General features: G+C 55.9%; 4 protein-coding genes across 4 annotated transcripts; 1 reads left to right on the top strand and 3 right to left on the bottom strand.

Moving 5' to 3' along the window:
* Positions 1-1984: 1984 nt before the first annotated feature.
* B0T26DRAFT_599950 (uncharacterized protein) lies at positions 1985-2584 on the bottom strand (the record flags this gene model as incomplete). Its single annotated transcript, XM_060435703.1, has 2 exons — positions 1985-2251; positions 2354-2584. Coding segments are annotated over 2 exons (498 nt in total), but the record flags the coding sequence as incomplete, so codon positions are not given.
* A 2159-nt stretch (positions 2585-4743) lies between these two features.
* On the bottom strand, positions 4744-6972 carry B0T26DRAFT_644225 (P-loop containing nucleoside triphosphate hydrolase protein; the record flags this gene model as incomplete). Its single annotated transcript, XM_060437612.1, has 2 exons — positions 4744-4995; positions 5131-6972. The coding sequence occupies 2 exons, from the start codon at positions 6970-6972 to the stop codon at positions 4744-4746; spliced, it is 2094 nt and encodes a 697-aa protein (XP_060299336.1).
* A 1051-nt stretch (positions 6973-8023) lies between these two features.
* Positions 8024-9622, bottom strand: B0T26DRAFT_750685 (glycosyltransferase family 4 protein; the record flags this gene model as incomplete). The annotated part of the gene is made up of 1 exon (XM_060445260.1): positions 8024-9622. One exon carries the CDS (start codon positions 9620-9622, stop codon positions 8024-8026), a length of 1599 nt encoding a protein of 532 aa, XP_060299335.1.
* Positions 9623-12122: 2500 nt separating this feature from the next.
* On the top strand, positions 12123-14301 carry B0T26DRAFT_643556 (uncharacterized protein; the record flags this gene model as incomplete). The annotated part of the gene is made up of 3 exons (XM_060437545.1): positions 12123-12372; positions 12461-12984; positions 13033-14301. 3 exons carry the CDS (start codon positions 12123-12125, stop codon positions 14299-14301), a joined length of 2043 nt encoding a protein of 680 aa, XP_060299334.1.
* Between the last annotated feature and the right edge of the window lie 5040 nt (positions 14302-19341).

Raw genomic sequence — 19341 nt, 5'->3', positions numbered from 1 at the left:
CAAAAATAACAGTAGGATCAGGGCGAGCCGTAGGCTCAAAATGAGGGCATGAAGATCGATGTTTTCTAGAAAAGAAGAAAAAGGCGGTTTGCGTTGATCAGGGGTTCAGGGGCCGGGAAAAGGGGGCTTGTTACACCCTTACCCAATGTAATCTAGTACGATTTCTTCCTTTCTGTCTTGGGCCGCCCCCCCTCTGATCAAAGGTCGGCATCGCTCCTTGCATTCCTTTTTCAAGCGTTTTCTTTCAAATCATATTTTTTTAGTGTGAATTGAGGTCCCTGGACCAGTGCACGCTAGTTGCACGCTAGTTTTCAATGTTTCACGGGCAATCCACTGCCTCATCAGGGTATTAGGACTGAATCTTTTGTGTCGTAATTGATTACAGAGAGTCTTGGCAGGCGAGTTCATGCGTGATTGTGTCTTGATTGAAGTTTGGGTCCTGCCCCCTTTAGTTAATTATGGCTAGATCGTTATCTGTTTCTACCTACATGACACCTAGTTATAGAAAGCCGCTTTTGGTACACATGGTTTCCTCTCGCCTAGGGTAGTGTAGCCTCATGATTTCTAGATCCCGCCATATGCAGCGGCCTGCGTTGTGGCGGCCAGCACCACGACCCCGATCCCTGTTGCCCACCTTGCCAGAAGACAGGTCGAGGATTTTGGTTGAACAGGAATTCTTACTTGTTGCCCTTTCGCGAGCCGATCTACGTTTCGCACTTCACCATCCCTTGATAATGGGCAGCGTCGAGGTTTCCTAGCTGCGTGCCCCTCCCCTTGGCACTGTCGGTTCTCTTGCAAGCATCGCTGTGGGCGGTCTCGATCTCGATCTTGTTGACGTACTCGACGTAGGTTGGGTTCTTGGTGTAGTAGGACTTGACAGTGTAATCCGCCGCCACCTCGCCTTGGAGGTTGTCGGGCGGAGAAACAGGCTTCTCGTGCTTCATGTTCTTCTCAACCTCGTGGACAAGCAAGTCTCCGTAGTCACCCATGACGGGATTCAGGATATGCTGGCCGATGTAGGCGACAAGAGCTTGGTTGCCTTCGTACTCGGAGGTTCTGTACTAGTACTTCCAGCCGGCAAAAGCGTTCGCATCCGAGGCGGTCGAGCTCGACTGGCTCGAAACACTAGGTGTGGGGGTCTTACAAGCTCTACGAATCTTTGCTGTTGCTTCTGTTTAGGATCTGCGTATCGAAGGCCTGGCGTGGCCTGTGACAAAAGAGCCAGTCATCATATAGCGAAGTAACAGGTCAGAGACTTGTAGAGCGTTTGATGCGTTTAAATCAAGCCTAGGAACTCGCGTTCAACCTCAGCGATCAAGCTCCAGTCCCATGCTCAGCTTTTATTTTTTTTTCCTATGCGTATACACTAAACCCGGCGAGAAGGATCAGAGGAACTCATCCTAACTCATCGTGAGTGGAACTTTACCGGGAACCTACGGGCCACGGCACAGCGAAGGAAGGATTTGCTGAGCCTGATCCCTTGTATCAGACACACACCAAAAAACACAATTTATTATTCAACCATCGAGAGAAGCGTATAACTGTATATTCACAAAACTACCCCCTAGGGCAGCAACGACTTTACCTCCATTGGCCAAACACCAACCCAGCCGACCCAAGACAGTTTCGCAGCCCAGGTCCTGTCAAGCGACTCTACCGTGGAATCATTGCCTCCCATGGGCGCTCCCAGCTTCCCGCCTCCAAATTCCTAGCCTTGTCCCCTCCATTTTTCAGGTCGGGCATCCCGTCAACCCAATGGCGGCAACGATGCCTAACCAACCCCTAACCTTCGCATTATCCCTAGCTGTCTCTTGCCCGCCACCAGCCGCTCTTCACCATCTACTTAATACATGAAGACAACCGCGCCAAGCGCGCCGAGGACGACCGCAGCCGACGCAGTAAGCGACGCAGCGCCACTGCCAGGGGTCGAGCCGTACAGCCCACCTCCACCCCCGCTGCTGCTGCCCGTCGGCGTGTTGGTGGGCGAGGTGGTAGCCGAGCCGGTAGTCGACGACGACGACGAGGTGCTGCCACCGTTGCTGCTGCTGCTGCTGCCGGACGCGACCTGGCCGCCAAACACGTTGGGCGGCACGACCAGTGACGCTGTCTGGGCGCTGCTCTGGTACGCGGCCAGCGTCTGGCTGCCGCTGGGGTTGACCACGCCCGACATGCCGCCGTTGCAGTGTCCCGGCACCGTGCAGTAGAAGAAGATGGGGTCGGTCGAGTTGACGACGACGCGGAACACGTTGGCCTGTACCCAAGGAGGTGTCAGCAGGTCATTCACCCTTGCTTTTATCGACTGCCGGCAGACTCTGGCAAAGGAAGGGACGGACAGATAGAGACAAAAACTCACGTTCTCGGCCGCGCCCGACGTCGTCATGACGCCCGAGTAGAAGCCGCCGCTCTTGGACGGCGTGCACGGCCCGCCAAAGTCGCTCGACGCCACGCTGTGCGCCGGCTGGTGGAAGTGGTACTCGAGCGTGTCGCCCTTGCTGGCCGTCACCGAGCTGGGCGAGAAGGTGAAGCCGTTCTGGCCCACGTCGATGCGGACCGTGGCCGCGCTGGCCGACGCCGCGAGCGCCGCCGTAAGGGTGAGTATCCTGGCGTGCATGTTGTTTGTGGGTGTGTGTGTGTGTGTGTGGGTGTGTGTGTGTGTGGGTGTGTGTGTGTATGTGTGGGTGTGTGTGTGTGTGCGTGGGTGTTTTGTTTTTCTGTTTTTGGTGGTCGGTGGCTGATTAGGAAGAAAGGGGGTGAAGCTGATCTTTTCACAGGTCCCGGCAGTTGAATGGAGAGAGCGAGGTCGTCTTCACAAACCGTCACGGCTAACCTCAGGCGCCGCACTTGCTTGGCAGACCACGGCACGCTCTTATATACCGTGGGTATGAGACACGCGCAGCCAGCCTTGTAGGCTCGGCTCGCGTCACTGCTGGGCGGGAGCCCAGTTCATCGGGAGTGGGATGGGCCCAGGTCGAAGCTGGCTGCGAGGGGATTGGGCGGCAAGTGAAGGCGTTGTTTACGTGAGCCAGACTGAGAACGGCACGGATCGAAAGTCTGGGTCCCATTTCCGCTGCAGCCACAGGCCCCCCCGACCAAAGTCAGCGGCTCCTGGCCTGAGTTGGGTGATATCCCGAGCAACAAAGTTGAAAGTTCCCTTTGTTGGGTCGTGTGGGGCCCTGTGCCACCACTTGTCATACTTGACAAATCCCCGAGGCTTTGGGCTGACCTCTCAACGCTCGCCGTTCAAGCGCAGTATGCACACTTTTGGCGCCTCCAGCTGCAGCACGGGAACTTTCCGTCTCGGCGTCACCCACCGATGCCCAACTTTAAGCCACTCCGTGTCCAATTGATGCGCACCGCGGCGTTCAGGCTCGGCTGGATCCGAGCATTCGCTTTTCTGCATCCACCCCTTTTGGTACCTGAGGGCAGAAAAGGTTTATTTGGGGCTCAAAGAAGTCACAGTTATCCAACACCTGCTAGAGATACAGTGAAATGTGCAATTCCATTTCCTTGGAAAGACCCTGAATAAGTTGCATTTTGGTGAGGAGTTGCAACCAGCGGGACAGTCAATTGGTCAGCGCGCCCAAAGCCGAAGTGCTGCTTTGCGGGCGAGTGAGGCAGTGCTGGATGCCCAGAACTTTTGTGCAGTGCATGGAGCCAATCACGTCTGAGCCTGGCGCACAACCACACCCCGAAAGTGCCCGTCTAGCAGAAAGGCTACTGCGGGGCACTTCTGTCTGGGCTCGGATCATCGCCGCTCCTGCCGACGTCGCTTTGTGCTTGCTGGGCCGTCAATCTGAAATAACGACGCGTCACGTACTCTTCGACGTGATCGCCATCTTGGGGTTGGCTCTCCGTGTTTGCTATTTAAATGCTGAGTGAGAGCCGGAAATAGCCACATCCGGCGGACATTCTTCGGCGTCACAGAAGAATGGCCGATCGGTTTGTTTCCCATTAATAAGCGACCCTGACTGTGAATACCACTGTCAGCTTTGGACGATATCGCACCGTCTCTAAACAGATTTTCAAGTATTTCTTCCATCACGTCGGTTGGCCCAGAGTTTCATAAACCAGAGTTTACCTGTCGCGGCTCCAACTAAAAAAACAAATGAACGGGGTTTTATCGTACACGGAAGAGAGAGGAAAGGAAGTTTTACGCATAGGCTAAGCGCAAAGTGGTAATTAATGATGTGGTCTGTCAGAAGTACTGCACTGCATGTGATATGGGGAGAAAACGATGTAGATTGATTTATCTGTCTTTTGTGGCATGCCAGACACCTTATTCTTATACTTGTTTAGTGTCACCGAGGTGGCCGTAATGGTCGCCGAGGTGGCCGTAGATGGTCACCGAAATGGCCTTCTTTCTGATATGGTCTAATACGGCTCTAGTAGGTCGATCGGCCCTGCCTGTTCAACTTCGAATATAGACCGTCCTGCTTTGTCCCTTTTCTTCGTCCCCTTCTTCTTAGATATCACACCGAATGCGAATTCGTCCACTACCGCTAAGGTAGACTCCTCTAACATCGGCTCAGGCTCCGACGCTGCAGGTAATAAGGATTTGTCTTTGCCAGCTGTCGGGGTAGCAGGAGTTCGAGACTTCAAGCCAAACTCAACGGGATCCTCGACGCCAGAGTCGATGTGAAAGCCAAGATGGTCATTCGAAGCAATTTTGCTAGTCGCGGGAGCGAACACAGATTCTATAGAAATATCAGGCCACTTTCTTTCAAATTGTTGGTCGAAATGTAGTTACTCACCACCACGGATGCGCAAGTTCGCAAACTTCTTACACGTCTCAAGTCCGCTTTTCAGCACTCCGAGTTGTTTAGCCAGCTGCTCTCGAGTGAGTCGACTCTCCTCAGATTCCCCGGCAATGCGAGACACCAGATCATCAGACATTCGCCACACGTTGACGGGCGATAGGATGTTTTCCAACGCCGAAACAAGCTTTCCTTCGACGACCTGAACAGCAACGTCGTCGATGAAGCGTTTCAAAGCAACCTTCACTTTGTTAGCAAGAAAGTAGCGTAAACTGTAAATGTAGTGAGGAGAAAACGGCAGAATCGACCCAACGCCAGCCCTATCAGGGTGATGTTGCGTGTTAGTTATATCAACGAGAGAAACGTTCAGACATACCTTATAGTACGCATCTAGGCAATCGAGGGCCTCGTTCGCAGCGTGATGGCTCATATCTAACTTGCGATTCTTTGTCAATTCCTCGGCAAGTTCGGCTAGGTCATAGTACTCTTTCAGCCTGTTGGTTGATGAAAGCGACGCAACATTGAAGAATTCCTTCAAGATATCTTTGGGCTCCTTTGTCGACTCCCGCTCACGCCGAGTCTTTTGGACAAGGTCAAGAAAGTAGTGGTCGTTGTAGGTGATCGGATGGAAGTTTTGATGCTGGTTTAGGAGCTCTTTGGTCTTCTCTGTCATGGACTTTAAAATGTCCTTCATGCTTGGGTCGAAGATTTCTTCCTGGAGAGCCCTGTAGGCAGAACCATCCGCTACATGATCGACCACCATGTGCAAGAATCGGCAAGCTGCATCCCACACACTTTTGACGTGACGGGATACGATGAACTCCCATGGACGAGATTGTTCGACGAATAGTTCAGCAACAATCATTGGGTTGAAGGTGCCAGGAAGTTCTCGTCCTCGGGTCTTTTTCATCAGCTCTTCAATGTGGCTGATGAAGTTGGATCGGGACATTCTCTCGTGCCCGCCTCCAGCTTCCTCGATTGCCCAGTAGTGGCCGCGAACGGAAATTGTCGACGCAAAACCTTGGTTCAGGTTTTGGACGACGGCCCTGAAATGGCCCTGGTATTCATGCTCCGCCTTCGAGATTCCGAAGAAGGGGTCGGTGTAGCTTGCGTCGGTTGCAGCCTTGAGCAGTGTGAGGAAAGACTGGCTGAGATGGAAGAGGTAGAGGCGTTGTTCATGACCGGTAGCTCTAGGGGCGCCTAACCTCATCAACTTGCTCTCACAAGCACTGAATTTCCCATCAATCTCCTCAACCAGGCCCGGGAGTTCAGAGGCAATCTGCCTGAGGAGAACTTTGCTGAGTCGGCCGCGTAGCTTGTCGATTCCTAAAGACAACTGCGGCAACTGGGTCCAAACGCCGCTTTGAAAGAACACAACCTCCTCATTGTCGCGCTCTGCAAGACTCCAGGTCCCTTTCTCGGAGTCGGTGTTTCTCAGAACGTGCCAACCCAACCGAAATTCAACTTCCTGGTTCTTGGCGAGTGATACATAAAGAGCCTCGCTTGCAGCTCCCGCAGTCAGGGTGTCCGGCTTCGTTATGACGCCTAAAGTCCGATCGCCTGTGGGGTCTGCAGCCCGAGCAAGTTGGAGGACGACCTGGTTGCTGAAATCGTTCTTCGCAGAGACAACAGCAAGGATGATGCATCTCTGCTCTTTCATATAACCCTGGACAACCTCCTTGATGAGTTCAACATCAGAGAGTGTCTGGTTCTTCGTCTCCGCGTGAATCAACCCTGGAAGGTCGACAATTGTAAGGTGAGGCCGATCCGGACCCGTGATCTCGACGCGGAGGATATCTTTTGAGAATGCCTTGCCGTGGGTCGAGATGCCCATCGCAAGCTTGGCTGCCTCGATCACGGCTGGGAGGCTGTCGAATCCAGGGAGCCGCTCAGAGAAGCTGCGGAGTGCGACTTGTTCCGAGTCGCTGCGAGATTCATGGGGCACGATAGAAACGCTAGCGCCGATGTGAGGGGCCCTGCGGAGAACCAGTTCGGTAGGGAAACGCGTGCACAGGTTGCTCTGGACGGGGAATGAGACGCCCGAGATGGCTTCTAGAACCGAGCTCTTGCCGGAAGACTGGTCTCCGCACACGATGATCTGGGGCAGGGAGACATAATTGTTGATCCCCTGCAGCCGAAGGCGATCGATGGAGTCCAAGAGCTCCAGTTGATCTGCCGAACACAGTTTGTTCACGGCATCGCTGTCGAAGGTCACCATGGTGACGAGAGCAGCTGACCTGATTGAGATTGTAAATGATAGAGCGGATGGAACAAGGTTGTAGGATTGAAGGAAGGAAGATGTGGGGGGGCGAAGATTTTTTCTGGAGAAGATGACCTGGGGGGACTTATGCACCCTAGATTCTTGGTAGGAATAGTTCTTCAAGAACTTTGGCCTGGACAAGGGATGGGTGCAGCCTCTTCCGATGACTAATCATACCTGCCGACCGACATATGCGGGCAGACAAGAGGGTTCAATTGGCTCCATGCACGAATAGTTGGGGTGATTGCCACATGTCGGGCCTCCAGAGGCAGACTCGAGGCAGATTCTTGCACGTTTGTTTCGCTTTGCGACTTTCGGGCCGCTTGGACGGGCCTCCGCATGCAAACGCTGAAGGCAGCCATGTGAACTGAGTTGGCGTGGAAGACACCGATACGAGACACAGGCACCCGAACAGAGAATCGGCGGAGGGGCACTGGCGCAAATTTTTGAAAGTAGCTAGAAATCAACTTCTCATGAACAAATCAAAGAGCAGGGACAGCGTCATTGTCGGCCTCATTGCATATAGCCCGACTTTTACTAGGTTCAACCAAGGAATCACGGCGTTTGCATGCCCAAAACGACTGGAAAAGGCGGTGATCTTGCAGCCCAAATGCAAGGCGATTAGAATCTGTTGAGGACGATTCACTTCTGTGAGGAAGTCGCGAGGCAGTGACGAATACCCGCTTCAGCGAGCCAAGATGGTTTCGACTGTTTGGAGCGGGAAGGCGCAGACGACACGGCGCCAGCCACTTCACCAACAGTCAGATTCTGGACATTTAACTGGCCCGTTCTCCCCGGCCATTTCGTTTGCATTCTGTCTTCTGCTTAAATTCACAAAGAAGGTACGTACCCAGGACCGCAAATCTCGCTTGAGCGTGAAGTAGTTGATCAAATCTATAGCATTCTATGAAGCTAAGCTGCAATATGGTATCTCACACAAACGCCGGGAAATGCATGCGTCGTCCCACACCTCCGTCCACACACCTGTCGAGTGATGCAGAACACGAGCCTAAAACTTAATCCCCGACCTCAACACTTGCGCCTTGACCCATATGCCGGCCTTGATGAAGACGAGGTACACGCCCACGACAACCCAGGACACGGAAATGACGGCAATCCCGCCCGCAAGGCGCGCATCGACAATTCTCGCACGAGTGGCATCATTCTGTAACAACCACCCGAACACCGACGTTACATTTGCAAAATCCGCGCTGCTCGGGCTGGCCCCATGTCCTTGTACCTTGCTGAGCCTTTGTGCACTCTCAGTCAGAACCCGCTCCCGCTCGCGCTCCTCGATAACGTCTGCCATGCGCCGCGCAACCTTGTTGTTGATCCTCTCCCACGTCGCCCCCTCAGCCTGGCGGCGAGCATTCTGGCCGAGGCGCTCGCGCAGGGCGGGATCCGCCGCCAAGAGCACGACCTTATCCACAAAGGCCGCCAGATCGTCAGGCGGCGTCAGAAACCCAGTCTCGCCGTGGCGCACGGTATCGCTCGGCCCGCCCTCGTCCCTGGCGACGACGGGCACGCCGCTGGCCATGGACTCGAGGACGACGAGCCCGAACGTCTCGGTCGTGCTCGCGTGCAGGAACACGTCGGCCGACGCGTACGCCGCCGCCAGCAGCTCGCCGACCTGGAACCCCGCGAACACGACCTTGCCCCGCGCGGCCAGTGGCGCGAACGAGTCTTTGATCTCGGCCTCGACGGCCGCGTTGCGGTTGCCGCCGACAATGTACAGCCGGAACGCCAGGCCGCGCGCGTCGAGGCTGCGCGCCGCCGCAGCGAGGAAGTCGAAGCCCTTCTCGCCCGCGAGCCGCGCCACGCAGATGAGGATGATCTCGCCGCTCGGGGCGAGCGCCCTGCGCAGCGCCTCGCTGCGGCGCGCCGGATGGAACAGCGCCGTGTCGACGCCGCGCTGCAGGAGCTCCAGCTTGCCGGCCCCCACGCCGCTCTTCTCCAGGTAGCGCCGCACGAAGCGGCTCGGGTAGAACAGCGTGCGCACGCTGGGGTGCTGGAACAGGAACGACTGCACGCGCGAGAAGGCCGCGACCGCCAGGTCGCCAAACGGCGGCGGAAACAGGATCGCGCAGTACCCTGCTAGGTCGGTCTGGAAGTTGCAGATGATGGGAACCTGGCTCTCGCGCGGCTGCTGCCGCAGCTGCAGCATGACCTGGAACCCCAGCGAGGCCGGCGAGGCCAGGTAGATGAGGTCCGGGGGCGAACCAAACGTCTGCCTGTAGAGCGAGGAGAGCCTGACGGGGTAGACGATGGACAGCTCAGGGTTGTAGGGCAGCGGGTAGCCGTGGATGCGGACTTCGAGGTTCTGCACCCCGCTGCTGCTGCTGCTGCTGGCCGCGGCTTCTTCTTGCGGGTCGTCGGGTTTCGGCACAAACGTGTTGTGCTGCGTGTGGTTGTGCGGCGCGACCACGGCGACCACGGCCCCGTTGGCGCGCAGGTGGTTGACCAGCATCAGCGTCGTGCGCGACACGCCGTTGACGGGCCCGAACGACTCGGAGCACAGCAGGATCCGCTTGCCCCTCAGGGACTCCGGAAATACCGAGAGATCTTCCTCGGAACCGTGCACCCCCGCGGGAGCGGAGAGCGTCCCCATCTTATCAGAACCGCGTAAGCCGTGTAGTGTCGCTGCCAGTGTGGAGCGCAGCTCTGCACGATCTCCCCCTAATGCAGATTACCCGCGAACGTCGTTGGTAGGTTAGGTAACAGCCAGGGCGGCCAAACTCCGTTTGCATGTGGCTGTTCCTCGCTGTCTGGCTCTTTGACGGGGGAAATAAGCCTGCTGCTATTGGGACACAGACGTCAAGTAACCGCTGAACTAAGCGGATATGAATGTATCGTCTCGTATTAGTGTCCTTGAGCAAGCGTTATAGGTAGGAAGGTGTGACGAGCTGAAAGCTATAAATAGCGCCAGATTTGGTACTTGGCAGTAGCGGAGGCATGGGCTTCCTCGACGGCGTAGAAACCTTGTTGTCAGTGTCGACAAAGGGGCTTCGGTCGAGCCACGGTGATCAGCATCGGAGTTCACAAAGCCTGGCTGGCTGACAGTGCGGTGGGTCGGCAGAAGCCGTGACCAGACCCAGTGGTGGGAATGTCTCAGAGACAGGCTCGTGGGTGGACTGGAGTGGGGGTCCAGCTATCCGTTACAGCGTTACAGCGGGTTCGGCAAAGGCGACAGACTCGCTTTAGTCGAGAATCCGAGAAGGAAAGGCGAAAGCTAGACACGGAAAAAGAGCCACAAGTCGTGGTAGGTCTGGACCAGACTGCGCCGAGAACCTGGAGTCTTTGGTGTTGAGTGAATGCCCTACCGCAGCGGAGACAACAATGCAGCTGCAGATTTGGAACAAGAGACCAACACCTGTCGACTCGAGATCTCGACAGCATCTTATCCAAGACGAGCATGCACCAGACGAACAGCGCACAGCACGAGGCAGGTTGAGCTGGGCCCAATCAGCATCGTCTGCTCCCGCACACCCTCGTGTCGGCCAATAGCCATCCATAGTCCCTGGTAAACGACCACCGAAATCGATACCCGTGTCCAAGGTTCGCTTGGCTCGAGAACAGCTGTCGGCTAAGACCTGGTGCAGTGCTGGTCGTGCTTGCCACGGACGGTAGCGAACGGGAGTTTGGTGGCCTTGGTGGGGTTTGGCGGGGTGAAGCTCCAGGTCGAGCTTCCACCTAAGCTGGGCCCCACCCGACGCGGCGTGCCAAACCCGCCTCACGAATGTGCGAATAGGCTCCCGCCATCGGCCCAACGTGCCTAGGCCGGTTGGGTGCCGTTTCTCGCGAGCCTTCTTCAACGCGCGCAGCGACAAGCGGCGTCGGGTCTAGCTCCCGTCATGTGCACCCACCACCCACCACCCGCCCGTGCCTCATCCTCCCGATCTCTTATCGTTGCGCTTCAATCGGCCTCGTGGTCGGCGGCACTTCGAGCGACCCGTCCGCCTCGGGCCCCATTTCGAGTCGCCTGCCCTGTCGCCGGTGAACTTGGGCGCTTTGGGTGGTCTGCTGCCGCTGTCGTCGCTGCACCTATTGCCCGGAAGGCGGTCACTGTCGCATCGTCGGCGCTCTTTGGCTGGTGGTTCATTCTGGGGTGTCGTTATCGCTCACATGTCTGCAATTCTGCCTCGACTGTTCAATCAAGCGCGCACCAGGAAAACAGCCCGGCTCCTGGGTGGGAAACCTGCAGGCCTTTTATCAAGTCATGGTGAGACTGCAGCAGATCTACCCCACGTGGAGGGCTGACTTGGTGGAAATCAGGGGTGCAGCTTGGGAGCGGCACAAAGTCACCTGCCGCACGGCAAAACCTTGGTGCAGCGTGCGTACCCCAACAGGAGAGTGACTTGCTTTGCTCTTGCGATGCACCGACAGGGGTGGCCGGTCGACGCGTCCTGGCGATTTCTTGGTCCAAGAACGATTGGCCCTGAGGACGATCAGCCTGCAGCGCCTGCCTGCAGCGTCTGCAGCCTCCACTGCGCTGTGCAGCGGGCTGCTGCCAGCAGCTGCGAGCGGCCTTGGCCACGACCTTTGGCGCGTAATTTGTGAACCCACCTTTGTAGCCTTCAAATTTCCAATGGTTCCTGTTGTGGGCCTTAGGGGCTAGGCGGTTGCACGATGAGGCTTCCAAGATCGAGCAGCTTCTTCGGGTGGCCGACAATCAGCATTCTTCCGCTGTTCGGTCGGTAGCGGCAGGCCCGCCATGCGCTTAGCAGTTCCTCCTGAGGCTCTGCATTGAACCCCTGAGTCGTCCCTACGCCGCCGGAAGACGGCACAAGCGGTTCCCACACCTCGCGAACCAGGGTCCAGAGCTGGACATGACGCGCCTGTGCAGCCCAATCCTGGATTTGGCGACAGAAGGCTCCACCAAGCGCCATGCGATCCTCCCAATCCCTGGCTTCTTAAATTTCTTCGTGTCCCCTTCCGTGGGCCGCCGTCTCTGTCTGCTCTCCATCGCCCCCCCGCTCGTGGTCCCAAACTTGGCCCCTTCTTTCCGGGGGATACGGGTTCTCCCTCTAATACCATCCTCGCCGCTGCTTGACTTCGTCTGCCTCGGGCACTCGTCTCGCCCTCCCAGCCACCCCAAGGACATGTCCATCATGGTTCCTTTGACGCCGTCGGTCGTCGACTCGGAGGAGGGCGTCATTGTCGACGGATATTCCGGCTATTCCGCTCCCACGACTCCGGACGGCAGCATGTGCTTCAGTCCCATCTCAGCCGAAGACGGCTCGGCGAATCTGACCGCCAAGGTACGGTCCAATGGCAGATCGCTGACATCGGCGCTGTTCAACACCACGACCCGTACCCCGCCGGTTCGCAACATCTGCTGTGTCGGCGCTGGCTATGTCGGTAAGAGCTCTCTTTGCTGATCTTGAACTTTCTTGTGCCTTCAAACTGCCCCCGTGTCTCCATTCCGCCTCTAACTAGCTTGTTACAGGGGGGCCTACGGCAGCCGTCGTCGCGTTCCAAAACCCGCACATCCGAGTCACCGTGGTCGACAGGGACGAAACGCGGATCAGGCGGTGGAACTCACAGCACCCGCCCATATACGAGCCCGGTCTCAACGACATCCTTCGCGTGGCGCGAGACGGTGCAAAGGAATGCGTCGTCCTAAACAAGTCGGAGGAGACGAATACTCTCGACTCCGACGACGCCCCGAACTCGTCATCGGACGGCGACAGCGAAAGAAACGGCCATGTTAGGGGGACCACCACCGTCGGTACCAGACAACCGAACCTGTTCTTCTCGACGGATGTTGCGAGGTGTATTGGTGAAGCCGATGTTGTCCTTGTTGCCGTCAATACTCCGACCAAGACTCGGGGTGCCGGCGCCGGCTCCGCTACAGACATGACGGCATTCGAGGCTGTGACAGCAGTCGTTGCCCAGTACGCCCGTCCAGGCGCGATCATTGTCGAGAAGTCAACTGTGCCCTGCCGCACTGCTCAACTTGTGCAGGACACTGTGAGTTGAACGGTATTTGTCATTGTGAGGAGATCTGACATATTCTAGCTCGCGCTTCACCGGCCGAATGTCCACTTTGAAGTCCTCAGCAACCCAGAGTTCCTCGCCGCCGGCACTGCCATCAAGGACCTCCTCAGCCCCGACCGTATCCTGATTGGATCGAGTTCAACTCCGGCTGGCCACCGGGCGGCCGCGGCCCTGGCGTCCGTCTATGCCAGCTGGATCCCCCAGTCGCGCATCATCACGACCAACGTCTTCAGCTCCGAACTAGCCAAGCTAGTCGCAAACTCGATGCTCGCGCAGCGCATCAGCAGCATCAACTCCATTGCGGCAGTGTGCGATGCGACGGGCGCCGACGTGGACGAGGTAGCATCGGCAATCGGCTCCGATCCGCGTATCGGCAGCAAGTTCCTTAAGGCCGGCATCGGCTTTGGCGGAAGCTGCTTCAAGAAGGATGTCTTGAGCTTGGTGTATCTGGCCGAGACTCTGATCCTGCCCGAAGTTGCCGAGTACTGGCGGGCCGTCATCATGATGAACGAGTACGCCAGAAACCGGTTCGTTTCGCGGGTCGTGAGGTGTCTCAACAACACGCTCGTCGGGAAGAAGGTCACTGTGTTCGGATATGCGTTCAAGAAGGACACCAACGATACGCGCGAGTCTCCCGCACTCGACATCATCAGGACTCTGTCTGAGGAAGGGCCCCGAGAGATTGCCATCTACGACCCGTGCTGCATTCCCGCACAAATGACCGACGAGATCAGCCGATTCGTGGGCCCGGGCTTCCTGAAGGTCAACGGAGGGCCCGTCTCTGTCTACGGAGACGCCTATGCGGCCTGCGAGGGCTCTGACGCCGTGATGATCACAACCGAGTTTGACGAGTTCAAGAACACGGTGACCTCGCCGGCCTCGGGAGCTGCATCAGCGCCCGCACGACCAAAGGCTTTGCCCGTTGACCCGCGGCCATTTGAGCAGGATGAGCCTTCGGAGAACGATTTGCTCGCTCTCCAGACGTTCCTCCAGCGGTCAGCCACTGCGAGTGCGCCAAAGTCTTTCCTGTCGGATCCCCTGAACCGCTTCAACCTCGTGCCAGACTGCGACGGAGACTGCCCCGACTGTCACCTCGAGAAGGCCACGGGCACCACGGGCTACGGCGCAAACGAGGCATATGTGCCTAAGGCGCGGCTCGACTGGAGGAAGATCTACGGCCACATGCGGAGGCCGCACTGGGTGTTTGACGGCCGCGGCGTGCTCGACATCACGGAGATGGAGAGGCTGGGGTTCCGCGTCGAGAGCGTCGGCCGCCAGAGCCGGTTCTAAACGCCGCGAACCGGGGCACCTTTCTTAATAGGCTTGGAACACCTGATTTGCAAGCATTGCAGTAGTGCTCGAGACGAGCATCACATCACAACAAGGCGTTGGGGGCGGTTTCACAGGATGGGCGGTAGAAGAGGCATTCTCATCATTTATTTTGGGGGGGGTTTAATCGACGTTTGACATTCCGAAACTTGATGGTGACATATATTTCCTCTCTCCACAACATTGGCTTCAGGCCATGATGATCGCGAGGGCGTCCCCGCCGAGCCTGTGTCTCTTCGCATGTTGGATGGCCCATCCACGTGACATCAACTTGCTCAGCGGATTAATCGAGAGGCTTCGGGCGAGGCAGCCGTTGGTTCCATGTTCCGACGGCCGAAAAGAGGGCGTTTCCCTGGCCGTGTGAGAGTCTCATCTTTCGGGCGGCGTGGCTGACGGACGCGCGTTCTGGTCCCCGCGTGGACCCAGACCCGGGCCCCACCTCTCCCCTGCATTAGCTCTGCGGAAGCCCCTAAAAAGCTCGGGGTCATCGCACGCAGAACCCCCCCCCAGTGGCCCGAGCCCACTCGACCGCCCCTAGAAATGCGGCTGAAAAAGAGATTTGACTGTCTTTGGTTGCCACTGCGCTGAATTTTCCGTTCTGGGCCCTCTCCGGTGCCTGTGCTCGGCTGCTCGGCTAGAGCCTAGCTGTTCAGCTCCTCCCGATGCGGACTAATTAGTGCGCGTGTCGATAGCTGGCCATTGCAAGCCTGACTCGACGCACGTGCTATGTTTTGGGCAACCTATGCGGAGTACGGAGTACTCGACAGGGCTACAAAAACGCCCTGACCAAGTCGCAGGCAAGGAGACGCCTGAGTCGAGGTCCCCTATGATGTTGGAAAGAATTGTCAACGAACAGGATCAAAATACTTTTGGTGGTGTAATTGGCCGTGGTGTCATCTGGCACTTGACACCAGAGCCGCTGTTTGACATATTCCCCCCGGGTCGAAGTCACTTTGCGGTGCCACAACAACAGAAGGTGGTCTGGATATTTAGTTGAGCCGATATTCGCAAGCAGTTATTGCTGGACGCATTACCGCCTGGTAAGGAGGATGGGGTAGGCCGACTTGAGCCATGGAGCTGATGGAATGGGAGACAGTCAGATCAGGAAATTGGAATACAGCCTTGTTCTATAATGTTCAGCCATTTTCCGAGCACCTCATCTACCTTGAGCCGGTAACCCCCAGGATAGCAGAAGACTGTGAATGGATAGGGCCGAAATTGACTTGTGCAACGTATGACTTCAGACACTAGCGAGGGTGGAGGGCCGCTGTATCACAAGAGGTATGGGAGCCAATGCCGCCAGCCTTCAGTCATCCGAACTGCATCTGCTGTCTCTGGTTTCGGGATATTCTGTAGGGGGACCGGGTAGACCTGGTCACCACTTGAAGCACAGTCTGACAACTCAGCAGGATATAAAGCTTGCTTCTTCCCGCTGATGGACTTTCCGCTCTGCTGTTCCACAGTTTCAGCCACTTCACCAGTCGCGTCACTGGATGCACGTACTCGAACTCGGACGGGCCTTCGTCTCTTCGCATCGGCCGTTCGGACAGTAAGCGGGGAAATGGAACGTGGTTGCATCATCAAACATGGCCAGACTAGAAGCCGCGCTGTGTCTGCATCAAGTCGCCTGAAGACCATATTGGCAAGCCAAGATTCTCCTCCGAGAAAGCCAGGACCTCCTCTGCACTCCTCTTTGAACTCACTTTAATCTTCAAAGCCAAGAACTGTTATTGGCCGAAGATGGCGTTCGAAACCAAGCGACTTGTCTAGATTGCTGCACCTCTCGGGGCGCTTTTCCCGCGGGTCGAGGCCGACTGTTTGGCCCTAAACAAGACCCAGACTATCAGCGTGCCCCCTAGCTTCACCCCCGGCATGAAATAGCAGATTGAGATCCAACACACGATCGACGTCACCAAGCCGCTAGTCCCGAAGGACGCTCTCGTGTAGGACATTGACCTCTACCACGTCCAGCGGCACCCCGAGATCATCTCGTATCTGCGGGTGCGTGTTCCCTGTATCCATATCCCACATCAACGCCACGTCTAACCCTGACCACAGAACAACATCAAAGACGTCCTCATCCGCTGCTACGTCAACGCCGGGCTAGCGCAGACTAGCGACTGCGATTTCAAGACGGTGTGGCAGTCGCCGGCGTACAAGGGGCTGCTGGGAGGCACGTACAATGGGGTACCAAAAGTGTTGCGTCACCCTCTTACACACCCCCTTTTCTTCCAAAAATCACAACTTTATCAATTTGGAGCCAAAATAAATGCAAAATATACCAAAATGATCCTCATTCAACGCCCTTTGACTCTTTAAGTAAGTTCATCCCTTTGGGCATAGAATTCACCAATTTCATCATGACTTCAGGGGTAATTTCCGCCCAAGCCTCCTCAATAGCCTGCGCCATCTGCGTGACTTTTTTAATCCTGTGCCTTCGTGTCTCTATTTTTAGCTTTATCTAGTGCCATAGATTCTCAATGGGCGAGAGATCCGGGCTTTGTGGCGGCCAGTTAAGGGTCCTGACGTCGAAAGCCTTCTTCAAAAGACCTAGGAACCCGTTGTGGTGATAGGAAGTTCCATCCTCTTGTATCTGAACGCCGTGACCGTACTTCTCCTTCATTTGGTTGTAGAAAGGAAGGAAATGAGGAATAAAGATCTGATCGGTGTACTCCTGACGGTTGAGACGGGTCCCCTGAGTTAGTACAACAATGGGCCCTTTTTCAGGGCCCATGAAACATCCCTATACACTACTTTCGTACGGCCGCTCTTGAAGGTCGGTTGTTGACAGCCAGGGTGGCATTCCTCACCCGGGGACCGTGGAATATAGATTGAACGGCCGTCTTCCCCGACTTCGAAGTATGCTTCATCTGACCAACAGATCAGGGCCCAGGCAGTGTATTTATTGATACGGCGGAAGACTAGGCGCTTCTCCTTGTTCTTGGAGGACACCCAGGGCTTCTTGCGGGCACGCCGGCGACCTTTGTTGGCTTCCTTGAGGAGCCTTCGGACCGTTGAACGGTTGATCTTGTACCCAGACTTTGAGGGCGTTCCGAGGGCTACAAGGGTGTCTGACACTGTCTGTTCGAGACAGCGTTGTATGACGAATCAGCCTTCGATTCGCCCGGTCATCGAGCTTCTTTGGGCGCCCGCTTCTAGGCTTTGAGCCGAATGGGTTTTCGAGGCTATTAGCCAAGTTTTGCGTTACTTTTTGTATAGTCCTGTTGACAGTGGACCTGCCGGCCCCCACTTGCGCCGATATGGTGGTTGCGGTTGCTCCGAAGACGTGGAGAGCCCAAATCTGGGCCCCTTTCTCTTCTGAAAGCTTCGTTCTGAAGCTCTTCGAAATGCCGACCATTTTGCAGTTGAAAAGAAAGACAAAGGTGAAAAGACAGTGAAAATTTTTCACCTTGAATGTAGAGGGTCATTTGGCCAACCATGGATTTCGTGGCTTTTTTAGTGTGTAAGTGGCGCAAGACTTTTGGTACCCTATTGTACGTAACGATAGGGTGGGTGCCCCGATGAATCGCCCTAAATAAGGTGGCCTTTTCCAGCTTCCCCTCCTTCACTTCTTCTTGCTTTCTCCACAGGCTTTAACCACAACGCTTCTGTCTCGCATCTCCAGTCTCCCGGCCACAAACCCCCAAAATCCGCAAAATGCCAATGCCTCCATCCGACGAAGAGGCCCTAGCGAGCCTCACCCCCCAAGAGCGCGAATTCTACGACTGGTACGAAGTGAATAAACGTATCCACGATATGGACGAGTGGAGTCGTACTGTCCGTAACCACTAGAAAGAGCGTACGATGGAGTTCAAGAAGTGGACTTCCATATGGATTGATCGAATCTTCGACCGAGAGACATACGCCGTGCCCTCCAGCGAGCTCGTCGACACCCTCCGCCGCACAAACTTCCGAAATACGCAATCGCGCGCCGAGTGGCTGACAATGATGGAGATACGGAACCATGACTTTTTCTTCTTGGCGAGGCAAAGCTCGACGGCATATTCACTTGTTTTGGCCTCATCCCCGGCGCTTTTTACCTAACGCCGAATATGGGTGCGGGCGACTACACCGAAGGGATTTTGCATCGCAGTATTTTGGGCATCAATACCAGCATCCCCATTGAGTTCACCCCACCTGAAGATGGTGGCGGTAGCCCAAGCAAACGCCGCTACTAGCAACGGAGCTCGGGAGAGGATTCGGTTCGCTCGACCAATTCGGGTGATATCGATCACGGTCACGGATTTATCTTTGCCCAATTGGGACCTCTCTACGCCTTCACTGGGCCCCGTGACTAGGAAGAAGCGCGAAAAGCCATGACCTATGACGATATCATCGAGATGAGACACTGGACTGCCACTGGGTTTGGCGTTGTGATAGAAATCGACAAGAACGGCCGTTCGGGCGCCATCTGGCTGATCTACAACTTCTTTCTACCAAGATAACCATACAGATGTTGGCCCAATAACGCGCACTCACAAACCCGTCTTGGACCAGGAAACAATGCAGCAGCTCCCGGAGATAGGTCGCCTGGTTAAAGGATGCACGACGACCTTCACAGTGGCAAAGATTGCCGAGAACCTAGGGCAGTTGGGAGCAGAGAAGAGCTTCAAAATCGACCTCAGGGAGTTCGATGAGCGACAGCTAGTACGGGTGAAGATATTGGCGGCCGGGCAGGGTTCATATCTTGTACGACAGTTTATTAAGCAATAGGTATGTATCCGAAGGGGTGGGATACTTGGTGGGCGGAATTCAGAGGCGGGGTTCAGGGGCGAAATTCAACAGCGGCATCGTAGCATGTCCTCCCCTATCGAGTCATTGTAGATAAATGAAGTCATTCTCTGGTGCTTCAACGCCTTCTCTATTGCTGCCTTGTCCGAGGGCCCCAATTGGCCATCGAAGCGAAATTACCAGGTTTGAAATTAGGTTCTGTGGGAAGAAGTTTGATCGCCGTTTACCAAAGGCGGGAACCAACTCCTTCCCTGAAGCATAATAAAGCTG

The sequence above is a fragment of the Lasiosphaeria miniovina genome (genome assembly GCF_030549165.1).
Source record: "Lasiosphaeria miniovina strain SMH2392-1A chromosome Unknown B0T26scaffold_3, whole genome shotgun sequence".
Lineage (NCBI taxonomy): Eukaryota > Fungi > Ascomycota > Sordariomycetes > Sordariales > Lasiosphaeriaceae > Lasiosphaeria > Lasiosphaeria miniovina.
Note: the sequence above shows the minus strand (reverse complement) of the source record. Positions and strands in the feature narration are given on the sequence as shown.